General features: G+C 47.0%; 1 protein-coding gene across 5 annotated transcripts in view; it reads left to right on the top strand.

Moving 5' to 3' along the window:
* Nucleotides 1-18,906, top strand: part of SNX30 (sorting nexin family member 30) — a 110,341-nt gene that overhangs the window by 75,001 nt on the left and 16,434 nt on the right. For 4 of the 5 annotated variants that reach the window (XR_015727345.1, XM_045814795.2, XM_045814793.2 and 1 more), the window contains exon 7: nt 11,626-11,712. Coding sequence is in view for 4 of the 5 variants with exons in the window: in XM_045814795.2 (XP_045670751.2) it covers nt 11,626-11,712 (87 nt within the window). In the remaining variant the exon portion in view is untranslated. Of the gene's footprint in view, nt 1-742; nt 11,713-18,906 lie in introns of those variants that run through there. The other variant, XM_045814796.2, reaches the window with a different exon arrangement.

Genomic DNA, 18,906 nt, shown 5'->3' with positions numbered 1-18,906 from the left:
TAATTAGAGCTCTTGGAAGTTAAAATCTGATTCGCTGAGATGAAATGGAAGAGTAAAGTTGAAAGATGAGGTTGAGGAAATCTTGGAAGGTAAAGTAAGGAAACCAAGTCGTTGGAAAGTAGAACAAAAATGCAAAAGTACTGAAAATGTGAAAGAATGATAAGAGACATAGAGGCTTACTCTCAAAGGTTCAGCATCTGTCTGATAAGAGTCCCTGAGAGAACAGAAAAGACTGATGGAAGGAACTTATGAAAGAAATAATACAAGAAAATCTTCCAGAGCTGAAGGATGTGAGTTTTCAGATTAAAAGGACATACTGCTTGCCCAGCAAAAGAAATGAAGAGAGAGCCAACCCACAGCATATCACTGTAAAATTGTAGAATGGAAGTTATAAGATTTGAAAAGCTTTTAAGGAAAGAGGGAGAGGGAAGAGATGTACAAATGCAATAAGAATCAGAATGGCTTTGATCTAGCGGCAATGGACGAGAAAAGACAGGAGCTGTGAGGACAAATGATTTCCAGCCTCAAATTCTAAATGCAGAATAAGGATAGGGTCAGATGCTTTAATGCCCACACTAGAAATTACCCCAGCCAGTACTTAGACCTGTTTGATAGCACAGCTACAGGGACTCCTACGATGCGACACCAGTTAGAGAAAAGAGTCAGGCTTCTTTACCAATAGAAAAAGTTATGTCGCTCTGTGTTGAACATCCTAAGTAGCTCATCTTCTTATTTCCCAAAGGAGACCTCTGATTTATTGATCTGTTTTGGGGGCAGATCTACGGCTCAGGCTGAGGATTGACAAGAATCTCTTGAAAGAAACTCATCAGACAACTTTGGGTTGTAAAAATGGAAAACCAGAAAAATCATGGCAATATGAAAATATTCTACACCTTAAGAAGAGGAGTAAAAAGTAATGAATGAACTAGTTATAAAAACTTAAAAAAAAAAAAAAGCCCTTATGGAAAATTTCAAGCATACAATAGAAGCAAAGAGAATAGTATGACAAACTCCCGTATACCCACTGCCCATGTTCCATTTTGTTTCACTGGATATGAACCTTTTAAGGCTCTTGATACACGTTAAATTGTGGACAATGGAAAATGTTCCTGCTAGAATGAATCACTGTCTCATGTGTGCTCTATAAAGCTGATAATAAAACACTTTCAATGACAGGATTGGGTCTGGATCTCACAATGTGCTGGGAAATGTTATGAATTTCCTTATCTGTAGAGTGGAAATGATGGTAGTCATGGTGATGATAGGGATAAAACTCACATGTGACATCATTAGCCTGAGGCAATTTTGTTGGTAATTACTGGAACTGAGGCTGAAAACCACGGCTCCTGATTCCACAAATTTCCCACTCATTTCCCCCTATTACATTGGGTTTATTTTTTTATTTTTATTTTTTTTAATGAGACCTACACATGGCATATTTAATTCTGTGGCCAAAGCAGGTAGAGAAAGGCAATCTGGGGTTGGGGGTGGGTGGAATGGGTGAGGGGACTCAAAAGGTATGAACTTCCAGTTATAAGTAATAAATAGGTCATGGGATGTCATACACAGCATGGTGACTATACTTAATACTGTATTGTATATTTGAAAGTTGCTAGGAGAGTAGATCCTAAAGTTTTCCAAAGAAAAATTTATAGCCATGTGTGGTGATGGACGTTAACTAGTCTTATTGTGTTGATCATTTCACAATATATACAAATCATTATTTTGTATACCTGAAACTAATATAATGTATGTCAATTACATCTCAAAAAAAAGGCATCGTAACTTGCTTAAAATGAGCCAGGATATTTTGCTTTACTTATAAAATTAGTAGTATCTATTTTTGAGGACAAAAATAAAATTATACAATCCCTGGGGTGTCTTTGAATTTGTCTCTTATATAGACTAACAGTCTTCATCAAAAATGCTCCCCTAACCTTGCCAGACTGAAAATCTGATGCATACACAGTCCTGGGATATTACAATACAAATTACTTTGTTCTTGCACATGGCAGGTATGTTAGTACTTAATATATATTTGTACTTGAAGCAGGATTTGAAATTGTCATTTAGCTAAGGTTTATCTGGCATCTTTATCAAAATATGATTATATAGTGTGGCATAAGCTTATGTGAGTAATTGAAGTTCTACATCAAAGAAACATTTGTTTGTTTGCTCTCTTTCTTCACCCCCTGTGTGAGGCATATGTATTGAGTTACTTGTTCACTAAGCCTGAATAAACATTAATCAGGTTAATCGGGCTGGGAGAAGGGGAGTGTATGCAGTGTTTTCTGGGAAGGGCATAGGAAAGAGGAAGTGTTGACTGGCGGTCTCTGAAACCCTAGCTCTGCCCCTTTGGTGAGCTCAGCTAAGCCTCGTTCGAAAGAAATGAGGTCAACCCACTCCCATTCTTTCTAAAGGGAAAATGTCGCTGCAGAGTGGTCTGGATAAGATGGGGTGACTTGATGCCAAAGCCACGACTGCGTGGGTCCGTATCTCCAGTACTTTCTCCCTGCAAGGCTAGACTGATGTTCAGCTGTTTCACATTCCTAATGATGGTCGGAGTCTGCGTGGCCAGGTCTAAAGACGCTGGGAGAGGGGGCTAGGTGTCTCAAGTGGCTCCCCTGCCTTTGTCTTATAATATTGCTGCTCTTTTAGAATTCTTAGCTGAATTTTATTCCTCTGCAACAGTCATATAGTTCCATTTCCAAAATAACTTTAAGTGGGATCGACTTTGCTGTTCAGCATGAAAACCAAACATAGAGTGTAGAGAGCTTGCCGAAGGCCTGGCTGTGACACGTTCAGTACCAACTACTGTGTGGTCTTCAGAACAGAGCAAGTCCTTCCCGTTTTGTTTTGGTGGGGAGGTTTTGGTGTGGTGACGTTTTATCAGTCTGCTCCATTATGAGGGCCTCGAGTGGACCGAAGCAAGTATTCTTCCTCATCGTTTGGAACGAGAGACCCACGCCTTAGGAATTTGAAGTAGTTGTGGGTCAGCTGAGCCCTGCGTGGAGAAAATGCTGGAGATCATCGAAGCCCTCTCCTAATGGGGCTAAGGTTGGGGTTCCTCTCTGAGTTTGAAAAGGTCTCTTGACTGACTTCACCTCCTAGATCTCGATCATCTTGTCTGTCTTGCTCATTTTATAGATGAAGAAATAGAACCCCCTCAGTAAATCTTTTTGCTGTTCCATGGCCATAATTCTAATAAGCTGTCACCTTGTACCTGTGTCTTTACTCTTGGCCAAAAAGCAAACCAGATCAGTTCCTGGTTTTCAAGGCTGAGTCTAAAATTGTCTCTCTTTGAATGCGCTTGTGGCTGGGTACACTCGGTTCCCTTTGGAGGTAGAAAGAAAGCACGGAAAAAGTAGGGTTGTTATCAGGCCATGTGGAAGACATGGACAATGTTCAGTGAACAATGGGGACAGCTTGTGCTAGAAAGATGGTTGAGGTCATGTATTTCAGGGATGCTGAGGAGAGGTAGTGAACAGCGTGTGAGAGGGAGAGATACCAAAGTTACCCTCAGGCCCAGGACTCAGATTAAGCACCCCGAAGACGTGTGCACGTGAGCCCTTATATGGGATTTCACATCCTATGGGCTATGTGTGGGGAAAATATAATTCAGTAGCGATGGGCTGGGAGAGAACATCTTCGAATCCTTATGGATTTCAGGCGTGCCTTTTGAGGACTGGATCATTGTGACCAGGACATGAGTAGGGGAAGCTTTAAGAAGGTTAGAGTAGGACCATCTTATTTCCCTACTGCCTTATTCATAGAAGGTGGTTAGCAAATATTTCATTGAATTTGACATCGTGGTCCATTTGAAACATTAACTGGGATATAACTACTGCATGTCCCGTATCTTGTTATTTTTAAGAGATGGTTTACCTACAAGTCAAGGAACATGCTTAACTCAGAGGTCTTGCAGAACAGTCATTTGTGGGTGGGTTGAGTCAGAAGAGGGTGGTAAGGAAAAGCCACACAGAGGAAGTGGCTTCAGTTGGAGACTTGAATAACATATAGGAGTTATCTGTGCAAGGATCAGAGGATTGAGCATTTTAGGCAGAAGGAACCGCCAGTACAAATGTTCTAAAGCAGAAATGAGCTTGGTGTCTTTGCAGATCAGAAAGGCTTCTGTGAGTGGAGTCCAATGAGCAAGGGAGCAAGCAGGAAGAGATGAGGTCAGAGAGATAGGTAGGGGCCAGGACGTACATAGTAGTAGCATCTTCAAGGCCATGGTTGGCAAAAGAGTCCTGGGTTTTAGTCTTAGGAACAAAAGGGAAGGCAGGGTTTATGCAGGGGAATGACAGGATACAGTTTTTTTTTTTTAAGATTTTATTTTTATTTATTCGACAGAGATAGAGACAGCCAGCGAGAGAGGGAACACAAGCAGGGGGAGTGGGAGAGGAAGAAGCAGGCTCATAGCGGAAGAGCCTGATGTGGGGCTCGATCCCGGATCACCGGGATCACGCCCTGAGCCGAAGGCAGACGCTTAACCGCTGTGCCACCCAGGCGCCCCAGGATACAGTTTTTACTTTAAGAAGACAGCTGGTGCTACAACAATGTGGAGAATGGGTTGTAGGGACTGAGAGTGGAGGCAGGGAGACATTTAAGAGACCGTCACAGGGAGCCACGTGGCAGATAACTATGGTGGTAGAGCTTGGGCTACATGGTGGATTGGGGTAGATTTTGGATGAAGGGCTGACCAGGCTTCCTGCTATATTAATGTGAAGTCAGGAAAGGAGGGATTGGTGATGACTTCTGGGTTTTTGGCTTCAGTGACTGGGTGGACAGTGGTTGCTGTTCATTAGGATGGGGAAGTTTGGGGCAGAACAGATTGGGCAGTTGGGAATCAAATTGTTTTGGCCACACTGAGTTACAAAATGCCTATTAGTCGTTAAGGTAGAGATGTCATGGCAATTGGTTATGAGTTTAGTTCAGGGTGGGAATAGAAATGTGGGAGTTGTTTGCATGTAGATGGTGGGAGTGGACCATCTAGTGAAATGAGATCCAGGTAACTAGTCTAGGCCTGGCTCTGAGGCACGACAATATTTAGTGGCCTAGTACCTAAGTAGGAGGAGGAACAAATAGAAAAGGAGACTCAGAAGGATTGGTAGTGCAGTAGGAGAAAAAAAGTAGAGGAAGACCAGAGAAATGTTTTTAAAAGGAGCATGATCCACAGGGACTGTTGTATTTAATAGCGTGGAGGTCATTGGAGGTATGAGACGTGGATGCAGAAGTTTGGTTTTAAAGACATAGTTTGTCTTTGAGTTGGAGATACTTTGAACAATGTTTCCGGATAGCTTTTTCCAAATGTCGGTTCTTTGTGGATTTTTTTCCAGCCTCCCCTCCTTTTCCCCTATGAGCCACAAGGTGGAGCTAATGAGTCGAGTGACTAGGCTTCAGGTTGACCACTTCTAGTGCCTTGGAAAACAAAAACAGATTTTTTTCTTTTTCTTTCTTTTTTGTTTTTTTTTTTTAAGATTATATATTTATTTATTTGAGAGAGAGTGAGTGAACACGAGTGGGGAGTGGAGGGGCAGAGGGAGAGGGAGAAGCAGGCTTCCCACTGAGTAGGGAGCCCCACACGGGGCTGGATCCCAGCACCCCTGAGATCATGACCTGAGCTGAAGGCAGATGCTTAACTGATGGAGCTACCCAGTCGCCTCCAAAACGGAAGATTTTCTGGAAAATGAGTCGGGGGGGGAAGGTCCTCTTTCCTAAATAAAAGTAATTATAGATTGAGGGCATAATTTCTTGGAGGAATGAAGAAGCAGGATGTAGAAATGTACATGATCTCAAATGTTTTAAAAAGACAAATATATAAAAATTAACAATCTGAGATTCTCGGTGATGGCAGACTAAATATATAAACTCCTTTTTCATGAAACCGCACCAGGATGACACTAGAGTGGTTTGTTTGTTTGTTTGTTTGTTTGTTTGTTTGTTTGTTTGTTTGTTTGAAGTCTAAGCCTGCAAAGATAAAGAGCAACAGGAGAGGAAACAGTAGCAGTAAAGTAGGGACTGGAGAGCAAACCAGGAGGTGATAAGGGGCTTACGTGACTGAAGAAACTGCCTTTGAAATCGACTGTGGGGGAAAAAACTTGGAGACCACCTGGTTTACACTGTGGAATCCTTCAAAAAGGTGGAGAATTGGCAGCACCCAGTGCCTCTGGGATGGGAGGAAAGAGAGCTGAAGAGAAAGATTGGTCAGGAATCTGTTTAAGAAGAAGTTAGAGCTTCCAGCGCTGACCTCCCTCCTCACCCAGGGGCCACTGTCCCTTCTGTCCTCTGGGAGAACTGGAGGCATATTCTCCGGGGGAGGTAAAACAAGGTCTCCGGACCCGGGACCCCAGGCACAGTTGAGGTTAGGGGCTAAAATCCTAAAATCAGGATGCTGAGTAAAATATTACCGAATGCCGAGACTCCTAGTCCACTTCCTCTGCTTGGTTCTCAGCCTTGTATCTTCCCTGCAAGGATTAGAAGAGCCTTTTCTGTAAAAATCTAAACAGGCCAAGAGAAGAGATTTGAAGATACTGATCGAGGGAGAAGGATCCTCAATGAAAAGACCCAGCAGGGTCCCTGTAGAGAATTGTCAACAAGCCCTTAATGTGCGGAGAGCTTTCAATCAGTTTTTTAGTGTTCCCTCGTGGATGAGGGGGCAGACAAGGTCACTGAATATTTAAGAGACAATTCTAATGTGAATATCAAGTAAAAACAAAGGAAAAAAGTATATTCAGTGAAACATCATTGAGGGAGAAGAAAATTTCCAGGAAAAGAAAATCATTAATATCTTTAGAAAGAGATGGCACAACCATAAAACAAGACTTTTTTTTAGTACCTAGAGAACAAAGAGATCATGGCAATTAAAACCATGATAGAAATGAAAAAAAAATGGAAGAGTTAGAAGAAAAAGTTAAGGAAATGACATGTAAAGTAAAACAAAAAGATAGATGGAGAATTCGAGAGAAAAAAGTATGCAAATGAAAGGACCAGACCTCAGTATCCAACATCTAAATAACAGTCTGCCAGGAAGAGAAGACACAGAAATGGGAAACATCAAAGAAGTCTATTCAGAGAACAAACTAGAAGTAAAGACATAAGTGTTACTGGTTGTGCCTAGAAGATAAGATTTTCCCCCTCTTGTATGTTTTTCTTTATTTTCCAAATTTTCTGTAACAAATATGTTTTAGAACTAGAGGGAAGTGTGTGGCTTTAATATTACCCACATTGCCCTAGAAAATTTAACTCACAGGTGGTCCATTTTTGACAGAATGAAGATATAAAAAGAGCATGTCAAAAGGGGCAACCCAAGTTCCATCATTTAATCAGAAATTATGTCACCAGGACCAAGGTCAGACTCATGTTCCTGTCTACAGGAAAATATTGTCCTAAATGGCCACCCAAAAACAAGCCACAGCGCTATGTTAGTATTTGATTTTTATTCCCATCTGAGCATTTTTATTACCAAACACTCATTATTGTCCACTTGGGTCTTTTGGGTCATCAGCCCCTGGCACAACGGAAGATGAACATTTCTCTTCGACAGTCCTCTATGCATGGCTGAGCTGTTCCTGCTGCTTTCATCTGCTTCCCCCACCCTGCACCCTAATGTCCCTCTTACACAAAGATCTGAAGCTTAGAAACCTTCCAGACTCGAGGTAGCTTTTTGGTGACTGCTGACCTTTTGCACTAGGGGCTGTTTTGGGGGCTCCCTCTTCTTCATCCTCTAAGTTTGTGAGCCTACGGTCTCACTGTTGGAAGACGTGAGCATGAGCCCTGGGGCTGGAGGAGGGATGTTGAGCCTTCCAGTTGATGCTGACAGTTGTGGTATTTTCATGGAAAAAAGCCAGTATAGAGATTGAAAGCCAAACCACAGTATGTATCTGTGATTTAACTTCCAGACACTGTTGTCATTGTAGTTCAGTGGTTATTATTAGCTTGTTATTAACAGTTTGGATGACTGGTATTATGGTTCCATTGTTTAACTTCTTTATTATGGCAAAATGGAACCGTCCAAAAGTAGAGTGGAGGTACCACGGTCCCCCATGTACCCGTCAGCCGGCTCCAGCTGTGGCCCACTCGTGATCTGCCCTGTTCCAGCTCGGCTCCCACCTGCTCCAACCCCCACTCCCTGGGTTATTTTAAAGCAAATCCCAGGCATCAGATCACTTCGTACAAAAAAATTTAGTACATATCTCTAAAATACAAGTGTTCTTTTAAAAAAAGAACCACATTATTATCACACCTAAAATTTTTTTAAGATTTCCTCAAATATCTAGTTAGCGTCCTTTTCCCCAATTGTCTCAGACACTGCTTTTGTAGGTGTTTTTTGAAATTGTGATCCAAATAAAATCCATACTTTGCTCGATATGTTTCTTAAGCATTTAAAAAAAAAATCCCTCCCTGTCTCTTTTTCCTTGCAGTTTGTTTGTCAAGGAAATGGAGTCGTTTTTCGTCTCTACATTTGAAAGGAGGGGTAGTGAGGTACCAGATTACTAGGGCCATTTCAAAATCACCGTGAAATGTTCTACATTCAAACAAACAAACACAGCGTATGAGAACAATGTATTTTGTGTCTAATTACAAGTCACTCTCTCATCGAGCCCTTCCTGGCCAATTTATGGACAATTCTGCCGTCCCCCAAACCCTTGGCCCTTTGTATCCTCCTGTCCCATTTTCTTTTTCCTCCTCCACTCAGCACTACCTTATTCCCCATATGTTAGTATATTTTACTGTGCGATATCTGCCTCCTTTCTGGAACGTAAGCTCCATGAAGGTACGTGTTTTGTGTGTTTTGTTCTCTCCTGGAGCCCCAGCACCTGGGTCATGAGTGAAGACATGGAAAGGCAGGGCCGAAACTGGGTGAGGAAGGCTCGATGGGGAAGCGGCAGAGGGGCGCAAAGTAGCAGGGAGAAGTACCTGCACGCACTTCACCTTTTGGTTCACGTTCGCCTCCGGCATCAGAGACCCTCCAGAGTTCTGTGAGCAGCTCAAGGATGCCTAGCTTTGCTCGTCACTCAGGGGCAGAGGGACCTCTCTGTAGCTGCTGACCGGGTCCCTTGGCAGTCTCAGGCTCAGGCCCCGTCAGCCATAGGCCGGTTTGACCAGTTTTGTCAACATAGCCTGTGTTGTTCGGAGTACAAGGCTGGTCCTTGCGGGTCATCACCAACTGTGTGCAACGATGCTTTTAACAAGGATGGTAGTTTAGTTTAGCTCGATTCAGAAACCTGTTTCCCAACCCGTAGCGTGGCTGGGCTCGCACTCAGGCCGGGAAGCGACACGCTGTCCTGGAATGTGGCAGGAAATGCCTGAGTCACCACTATGCCATTAGCAGTGTGGCCTCCACCAGGTCCCTCCACTGTACTTCAGTGTTCTTGCCTGTGAAATGGGGATAATATCCTTTCACTTCTTCAGGCGCCTTGTGAGTCTTTCTGCCGTCCAGAGAGGTGGGGGATGGTAGTGCAAACCCTCCAGCCGTGTGCATGAGAAGGCAGCATTCTGGCCACTCTAGGTGACCGGTGGGGGGGGGGGGTTAGCAGTGGCTGAGGAGTCAGAGGCCCACCTCTCCCCTGGGCCAGAGAGGGCCCAGGCTACTAGCGAAGTGAGTATGGCTAAATCTTGGGGCCCCCTCACCTGCTGTAGGATAGGGAGAGGAGATGCATCTTATCTGTTCTAGCTGTGTGGAGCTCGTGCCATCCCTCCCCTCTGGGGGCCTTGGCACCCTCAGCAGAGTCCCGGGGCAGAACGACAGACAGGAAGCCCCACACTGTCCTGACTGGGTTCCAACGCATTGCTTTGAGAGCACTTCTAGCTTTGGTTACCAGGTTCTTGCCACACTGACAGAGTATCCCCGGAACAGCCCAGCCCATTCCTACTCTGCGTATGTGCTTTTTCCAGTAAGAGATGAGGTGTCCCACGATGAGAGTCCGCGGCAGGAATGAGGATTCCAGTCAGCCCCTCCCTGCTTGTTCCCTTGTGCCTTGGAGAACCACATTTGTGTCTAGAGATGATGATTTTTACTCCTGCTAGTACCAGACTAGTAGATTTAGAATATTTTCTGGGTTCTATAAAATCCAGAAAGGACCCCTGACTTTTTTGTTTTTACTTTATCTTATGTGCTGTCCAATATGGCAGCCCCTAGCCATAGGTAGCTATTGAAGTTTAAATTCCAGTTAGTTCAACAAAAATTTAAATCCAGTCCCTCGGTCACCCCAGACAATTTCAAGAGTTCAATCAGCAGGTGGGGCTAAGTGCAGATGATGGAAAGTTTCCATCGTAATAAAGAGTTCTGTTGAGCAGCACTGCAGACGTTCCTACTCAGAGCTTGGTGAGCGTGGGGAGGGACCTTCAGAGTGTCCAGGAGAAAGACAAGGAGCAAAGAAAAGCTACTCTATCGCAGGTTTTTTCCTCATGTTCTTCACGGGGTAAAACACTTCCCAAAGGAAATATTTACTTCAGGGGAAGACTTGAGGTTCCCTGCGTTGACATCTTCCATTAGAAGGTTTCCCCCAGAGCGCACCCAACTATTCAGCCACTCCTCACTTTTTATTATCAGGGACACAAGGTGCCCACTGCTTAGCCAAGGAATGGCTCCCTCCTGCCTGACTCCCTACTCTGCAGGAAGGTGCCTCTGGGAAAAGAATGAGATTAGAAACTTTGACAGCACTTTGTGGCTTCTCAGTGAGTGGGAAAGAAAATTCTTGTCACTCTTGATTTGCCGCTCATGCTTCTTACACTAAAAGAAGAAAAAAGAAACCCTTGGATGAGACGGATGCTTTTCTAGGCTGTGGATTGCATTCTTTTCCGTCCGACCGAGCGGGGTCTCAGTGGCGGAGCCAGCACCAGGTGGGCCAAGGGAGGCACCCAGGGCACAGATTTAGGGAGACACTCAGGTGCCGACCTTGCACTTACAGGGGCCCGAGAGTGATTGTCTCCTTCAGTTATGTGTTCCGGGCACCTGGCTTGCCTCACCCTAGCCCTGGCGAGGCTGGCTCTGTTGGAGCGCATTTGCCACTCCCCCTCGCAGGCTCACCGTGTGGTTCTAGGGATTCTGGCCTCGTGCACTGATGCAGCTTTGTGCTACGTCTGTGCCTCTTCCCTGGCTGGACCCGCTCAGGTAGGGGTGGTATCTCTTTGCTCTTTGGATGCCTGGGCTAGAGCGGGGGGGACAGCCGAGCAGCTGGATCCGTGAGCAAATCAGTCCACCAGGGATCAACTCGGTGAACCAGAGTCAAGAACTCTCCTGACATAGACTTTTCCATGAGCGGTTCAGAGAACATCCTGCATTGTCACCTGCCAGGCCTCACATTTCAGCACAGCCAAGTCCTCTCATCAGTATGGCTGGGGCTGTTACCCCTACTTGTCCTCGCCCAGAGCTTCCGTCACCTTCGGCATCAGCCTGAGTTACTGCACCAGAAAGCTCGGAGAATGGTCCCACCTGTCTTCCACCCGCTTCCTCCAGAGTCCATGTCACGTGTCACACGGCAGCCAGACTGTCCAGGGAGCAGGTGGCGGGGCCTGGGTGTGCCATGACTTGGGGAGGGATGGGGTAGAGAAGCAACTGCCCGGGGCTGGGAGGCTCCTTTGTGAACGCGTGTGACATGCTTCCCCTTTCTCCTCCTGCAGAGCGTCCTGAAGAAGAGGGACCAAGTGCAAGCGGAGTACGAAGCCAAACTTGAAGCCGTGGCTCTGAGGAAGGAAGACCGCCCCAAGGTCAGGGAGGCCACGCCGGGAGGGCTGGGCTGCTCAGGGCTGCAGCCGTAACTGTCCCACTGGTGCCGAGTGAAGCCTTGTCTCTAGGTCCATGCAGCTGTGGTGGTCAGCCCCAGCTGGGCTGCGTTCTTGCTGTTACTGTCCTCTGTTCTCTTTGATATTCTTATTTCTGGAACTTTCTAATGTGTACTTGGGGTTGAGTTTTCTGCTGTTTCCTGAGGGTTTTTTTGCTTTTGGTTTTTTGTTTGTTTGTTTTTGACTTTCAGCTTTGCCATTCAGGGGCAGTTCCTCTCTCTGTAAAATGGGATTGAGGAGAAAGGGGAAAGAACAGTCTAGATCCCTGTTCTCAAAAGTGTGCTTTGCTAACTCATCCGCTAACTGTTCCCGACCCATGACAAGGAAGGTGTAGACGCTGAGAGTCAACCGCTTTACAGCAATTCGGTATTGAACGTGCAGCAGGAGTGTTGTCCGACTAGCTCATGTGGAGCAAACGCTTCTAGTTACGCACAGTAGGTCTATGACTTTTTGGACTGGGCGGGGAAGCCAACAGATCGTGGTCCTTTGCCACGTAGTTCAAGAAGCACTGAGCGTCCTTAAGGGCTCTGGGTCCAGACAGAGGAGCATAAGGTCAACATGCATCTGTTGTCTTGCCCTCTGCCGTTTGTTGCCTTTTTCTCCCCAGGATAAAACAAGATAAAAACAAGATTCATAATAGCCAACACGCAAGTTGGGTGCAAAGCTCTTTACAGTATCTCACTGATTCCATACAACAGTCACGTGGTTTGGGTCCCGCTATTATTCCCGCTTGAGAGATGAGCAAACCAAGGCCCAGGATCTCACAGCTAGCACGTGTTACAGCCTCTGAGTTACCGTGATGTTACTGTGCTCCTCTTTGTTTGGAAGGTGTATTTGTTTTCAGAAAAGGGGTGGGGTGGGGAATGTTATTAAAAAGTTAAATCGCAGGGGCGCCTGGGTAGCGCAGTCGTTAAAGCATCTGCCTTCGGCTCAGGGCGTGATCCCGGCGTTCCGGGATCGAGTCCCACATCGGGCTCCTCCGCTGGGAGCCTGCTTCTTCCTCTCCCCGCTCCCCCTGCTTGTGTTCCCTCTCTCGCTGGCTATTTCTCTGTCAAATAAATAAATAAAATCTTTAAAAAAAAAAAAAAAAGTTAAATCGCAGGGGCACGCGGTTCAGGGAAATAGTCTGACATCAGAACAGTTTGTCTCCTTCTGCTGTAGCCGTGCCGAGACGCACCTGGAAAGGAGCCAGCTTTGGAAATTCAAAACCCACACCTCAGGAATGGCACGCCTTGACTCCATATAGTACTTTATACATATATATATATTTATTTATTTCTTCACATGATCACCACAACAGTCACGTGAGGCCCAGAGGGAAGGCATTGTTCTTTCCCCATTTCGTGGGCGAGGAATGAGCCACAAAGCAGCTCCGTAAATTGCCCAGCTCTCTGGCTACCTGAGGTCTGCCCTGCGTGCTGGACGCTGTACAATACACGTTTGTTGCATTGGTTCGTGTGTCCCCTGTAGTGACCGACATGGAGAGTAGGCTGCCTACGTCTGATGGAAAGTCAGGGGATAGGGATAGGGACTCTTGTCATTGGCCCGGTGTGTGCCGCTGGGACTTGGCCAGAAGGCTAGGCACCTCTGGCCCATTCCTCTTGCCACAGGCTGTTGGTCTGCTTCCGTCCTGTGTGTCACAAGGGGACGGTGATGGGGATGTAGCTGTGTGCATGGCCACGCCCTTTCTTCCAGCTGCCTGTTCCCTTGACCGGTTCCTAACCGTTCCTGTGGTATTCTGGAACACGGTGCCCCTTAAAGGAATGACATGAAATACTGTGTTTATATATTTCGAAATTTCTTTCTTTCTTTTTTTAAAGTAAGCTCCATGCTGGTCTTGAACTCATGACCCTGAGATCAAGGTCAGGCGCTTAACTGACTGAGCCACTGAGGCGCCCCTTGAAATCTCATTCTAACAATTTCGCTTTCCAATATAAATAGAGAAGTCCCTTTTCCTGGCTAGGGAGGGAGGAAGGGAGGGAGAGACAGCAAGTTCTGCCACTGGCCTAGTTTGGAAGATGAAGATTCTGTATTTAAAAGATGTCCTGTCAGCATTCATCCCTGCTCAGCACCGGATACAAGCTTTCTCGGAGGCTGGGTTGTCATTTAATATATGTTCCACTCTGTACGGGACGGTTCCTTTGTAAAGACGGGAGCTGAAGGTTATGAATAACAGGCCAAACGGAATGCTGACTGTGCCTTGGCTTGCTGGCTGCCCGAAGGTCGCACCACCTTGGAGCAGATGGGGCCGAGGGAACAGCGGTTGTCTGGCTCCCACGTTCCACCCCCAAGCTGGGGCCCCTGACTCGTTGCTGTACGCTCCCTGCGGACCTGGGTGACTCCTCTTCTCCTCCCAGTGGGTGTTGAAATCCTCTTGCTGCTGCTGTTTTCACCCCCCTGGAGCGACTCCTTCTCTTGACCACAGCAGTTCCTAGAAGAGGGGGACGGGTTTCTCTCCAGCCGGCGGGACTAACCAGTAGGTCTCCACATGCCTGCGTGCTCTTAGCGCACTGTGGGCAGGCAGTCTTGGTCTTCCCTCTTTCTGGTGGCATGCCGAGCCAGGCCCATGTTAATTTCGCCCTTCTTTAGCCAGTGTGGTCATGAACAAAACGGGACCATCACGATGGCAGTGCACCAGCGGGTGTGGTCTCCCAGTGGGAGAACTTGTGCCGCCGGTTCCGGATCTGGGGCAGCAGCTATTTCGGTGGGCCGCGGAGGGCTCCGTGGGCGGCGGCCTCCCCAGGTGGACAAGGGTTTGGCCGAAAGAGCACAGGATTTCGCCTCAGGCGGCCCTGGGTTCACATCCCAGCTCTGTCGTCCCGCTCGGATTGGCTGGCCCATGAGCCCTCGTGGGCTTCATACGTGGGATGGCTGTGAAGGGCGGCATCGTGTGGGATGCAGGAACAGATGCCCGTGGTGAGGCCTCTGCTTCCATACGAGCCTCGCTTGTTCTAGCAGGAATGCTGACTGTCATCTTTGTTTTCCTGGCTTGTTGCCCTTATGGCTCTTTTTTTTTTTAATTTTGCTTATTTATTTATTTATTTTGACTCCACTGTTTGGGCCTGGTTACCTTGTGTCCTAAAGTTTCCCCTTCTCAGCCCTCCCGAATGCCTGACCTCCCTAACAACCAATCAGCGGGTAGAGAGACGTCTCTCTCAGACGTCTGAGGAGCTGAATGTCTTGCTGTGTTTTGTTGTGTGTGGTTTTGAGCTCTGCTTCCCAGAGCTGCTGTTGGTGAGAGAAGAGCCAGGGTGTCAGGAAATAGGTCAGGACAGATTCTTACCCCAAGGACCCAGCAGGCTCTGCTGTCCATGATGAGAGCAGTAGCAAGATTGCTTGCAGGTTGGTCGTGGGGATGCCGGGAAGGAGAGGATTCTTACCCACAGACGGACAGTTTTCTCAGGGCTCTGGGCATGTTAACAACATCTGAGGGACTTAGCAAGCCTGGAGGCTTACCTTGTTTTGAGCAAGTTGAAGTCTTGTGAAGCCTCCGTGGAGAGGTTCCAGAATCTGATCACTTCACCAAAACCCAGAAGAAAGAAATGGCCTTGTGGGTCTCCACGGCCCTCACTGTGAATTTCACACTGGGGTGACCGCGTGAGGAGGAAGGAGAGACGTCCTGTGGCCCCTGCTGCTGACCGCAGCTTGGCCGAGCGCAGGGATGAGGCCTAGAGCTGAGGGCAAATGTTTGTGTCACAAAATTTAAGGTTTTGCTTTGTTTCTAAGGTTGAGAAAACTCAGCAGAGCCTGAGGTGCTTTCTTGTCAGGCGAGTGGACCTTCAAATTGCGTGGACTTGGCTTGCCTCGTCTGAACTTGGAGGTCTGAGAAATTATAGGCACTTTGCAGGCTGCCTTCTGATGCATCAGGACCGTGGACTTGTGTAAACCTTCAAAGGTGACCCTCCTTAGAAGCTGGGGGGGGGGGGCGGGTATCAGAGCTGTTACTAGACGCGAAGAGGGGCCGAGGAATTGCCTTTAAAACCGGACAGGAAGCTCACACGCTAACATGAACAATAAGAGTAAACCATGGAGGGAAGTTGCACATTTTACTCCACTCTACGATGAACTCTTTTCAGTGTTAATCTATTCGTGTGATTCCAGAAAGAACAAAGGAGGGTGCCAAGGGAGAATGCTTTATAAATGTCTTACAGTTATCTTCAGAAGATTGAAAAAGAGGGGGTGGGGAGAAGGATGCTATTTTAGGCCCTGACCCACAGGTGGCCTTGTAGTGGGTCCGACGCCAGGTGAAGAAGCTGCTGGAAACAGGTAGTGTTGTCTTCGAGGTGAGAAGGTGCGTCATGTGGAGGTGGGTGGGAGCAGAGAACAGGATATACTGAGCTGTTGCTTCTCTGGGTGAGCAGAAGAAGGGAAGGGAAATGGAACTTGGGATCACTTGGACAGACCTCTTGAAGAGCATGGACCTTTCAGAGCTCTTAGAACCGCCAGCATGGTGACCATTCTGGGCTGGGGAATGTGGCAGGGAGCAAGAACTCTAATTCTAAAGCAAGAAGTGGGCAAGGAGGCTTCTTCACGTGGAGCTCCTCCAGACCCAAGAGTTTTGCAAAGTCATCTCTCGTTTTCAGACACTTCGGACGAGTGAGGAGAGACGTGCCTGACGTCTCCCCATTCTCTCCACGGTGACCGCGATCCCAGTCTGGGTTAGAAAGCCAGAGGTCATGTCAGCCAAGGAAGGGCAGGACTCTGTCACCTCCCTTATGTAGTTCCTACAGCACCTTCCATAGTGCAGTTATTCCCATTGTAAAGATGAGGAACCTGGGCTCAGGGGAATTACACAGTATGCGTGCCAAAGCTAACAAGCGGTGGAGTTGGACCTGGCCCTCGGATGTGTCTGGCTCTGACGTTAGAACCCTTCATCCCCACTCTGGGGCTCCCAGCAAGCTTTGCTCCGTCGAGGTTCTGGCTTTTGTAAGCACGTGCAGGTGAACACTAGTGCGGCTGGGGGAGAGAATGTAGACCTTCTCTTGGGTCTTCGTTTCCGTGTCTGTGAGCAACTGCCAGTCACACGCAGGTGAGCTCATGGCTTCTCTGTTCTCAGTGCACCTGCTTTCTGCCCGTCTCATGCCCTCACTTCTTCCTCCTTACCGGCCATTCTCTGAAATTTGTTTCTGTGTCTGTGTGTGTGTGTGCGTGTTTAAAGCATTCTTTCAGGGAACCAGTAACTTCCTGTTTGCCCAGTTCAGTAGCCTCTTATTGATCTTTACCCTATCTCAGTGTTTTCTCGACTTTTTTTCATCTCTGACTCATGTAGAAAATGAAAATATTTGTATAGTGCGCCTGGATAGACAGGCCAGGTTGCTTGAAACAAGGTGACCAGCGTGGGGGGTCGATACTACCTCATTCACACAGCACCAGTGAGGAAGCTCTGCCCCACCTTTCACACAGCAGCATGTGACTGAGAAGACCACCATCTTGAACTGGTTTTGTCGTTGGTCCTGGGACCTGTCCCATAGCAGCCATGAACTCTCTCTCTCCCCCAAGTCTTGGGATCATGTCTGCCTTATATAATCTTTGGTGACTTTACTAACCTACTGTCATCAAGGAAGCAGATAATGTGATATCTCCAACCTAACTCCAAGAAGGAAACATAGGCAGAGATTTATATTGTAGGGCCTAGAAATGCCTGGTACATAGGAGAGCTCATTTTTTAAATGAGTGTTGAGTGAATTTGCTTCCCACCCTGCTCCCCAACACACAAAAATGGCTGAGCTCTTCTCACATTACCCTTCTCCCATCGCTCCAACAACCCATATTCTGTAATGGAAATTCTCATGAGAGAGAAGGGAGCCATTGTGTCTCTATTTAGAAGTGTTGTCTTTTGAGGGCCCACCTGGTAATTTCTTTTCTTGTTGGTGTCTTGTGATAAGCGATAGCCTACCAACAGCATTGAATGATTCTGTCTCAACATCCTTCAGACACAAGATACCACAACTCTAACGACACCTCAGTCAAAAAATTAAAACACTGAGCTAAGCATTTAAGCTAAGAAGTCAGTGAACCGATTGTCACAAGGACACCATCCAGAAAGAGCCAAAAGTGAGAATGCCAGCCGCCTTCCTCTTCATTAAGTTGGGCACCTTTAGCTGGTCTCTTCGGACGGCTCATCCCAATTCCCCCTTCCTCTTAGTCTCTTCCTTTTAGCCCTTCCCCCTCTCCTCCTCCTAATCCCTCCATCCTTGTGTTTCTGTGGCTCCGCTCACCCTGACTCACTTCCTGCTTCTGTGCTCATCTTTCTGAGTCACCTTTGCTGATCCCTTTACTAGCCCCACACGTTTAGGTTTCTCCATTATTTCTCCCCTTCAGGCACCACCCCCAGCCTCCTCTTTGATTTTCCCCATAGTTTAAAAAAAATCTGAATCATGGCAGAACACACATAACCAAAATTACCATCTGTTTTTAAGTGTACAGTTCAGTAGCGTGAAGTAAATCCGCAGCGTTATGCCACGGATCTCCAAAACTCTTTTCACCTTGGGGAAATGAAACTCCGTAGCCATTAAACACATCCCCATTTCCCCTCCCTGCTGGCCCCTGGCAACCACCGATGTGCTTTCTGTCTCCGTGAGTGTGACTGCTTCACTAGCTCTTAGAAGTAGAATCATGATAGTTGTCTTTTGGTAACTGGCTTATTTCACTTAGCATGATGTCCTCAGGGCTCATCCATGTTGTAGCCCGGGCCAGAATTTCCTTCCTCTCGAAGGCTGAATAATAGTCCACTGGATATATACCCCTTTTTGTTGATCCATCCGACCATCGACAGACACGTGAGTTGCTTCTACCTTTGTCGATCGTGAACGATGCCGCGAACAGGTGTACGGATGTCTCTGTGAGACCCCGCTGGCAGTCTCTTGGGCACACCCCCGGAAGGGAGTTGCTGGGTCATGTGGTAATTCTGTTTTTAGCTTTTGGGGACGTGCCCTACTGTTTTACGCTTGTGTGGAGGTTCCAGTTTCCTACACCCTAGCTAACACTTGTTATGTTGCTGTTGTTGTGAGTAGCCAGCTCAGTGGGTGGGAGGTGGCTCTCACTGTGGCTTTGAGTTGCGTTTCCCTAATGATTGGTGATGAGCACCACCTCTGCCTCTGCCTCTGCCTGCTGGCCATT

Source organism: Ursus americanus, chromosome 18 (assembly GCF_024610735.1).
Source record: "Ursus americanus isolate L20-20 chromosome 18, mUrsAme1.1.p, whole genome shotgun sequence".
In the NCBI taxonomy this organism is placed as follows: Eukaryota; Metazoa; Chordata; class Mammalia; order Carnivora; family Ursidae; genus Ursus; species Ursus americanus.
This window is presented reverse-complemented; position numbering and strand designations above follow the sequence as displayed.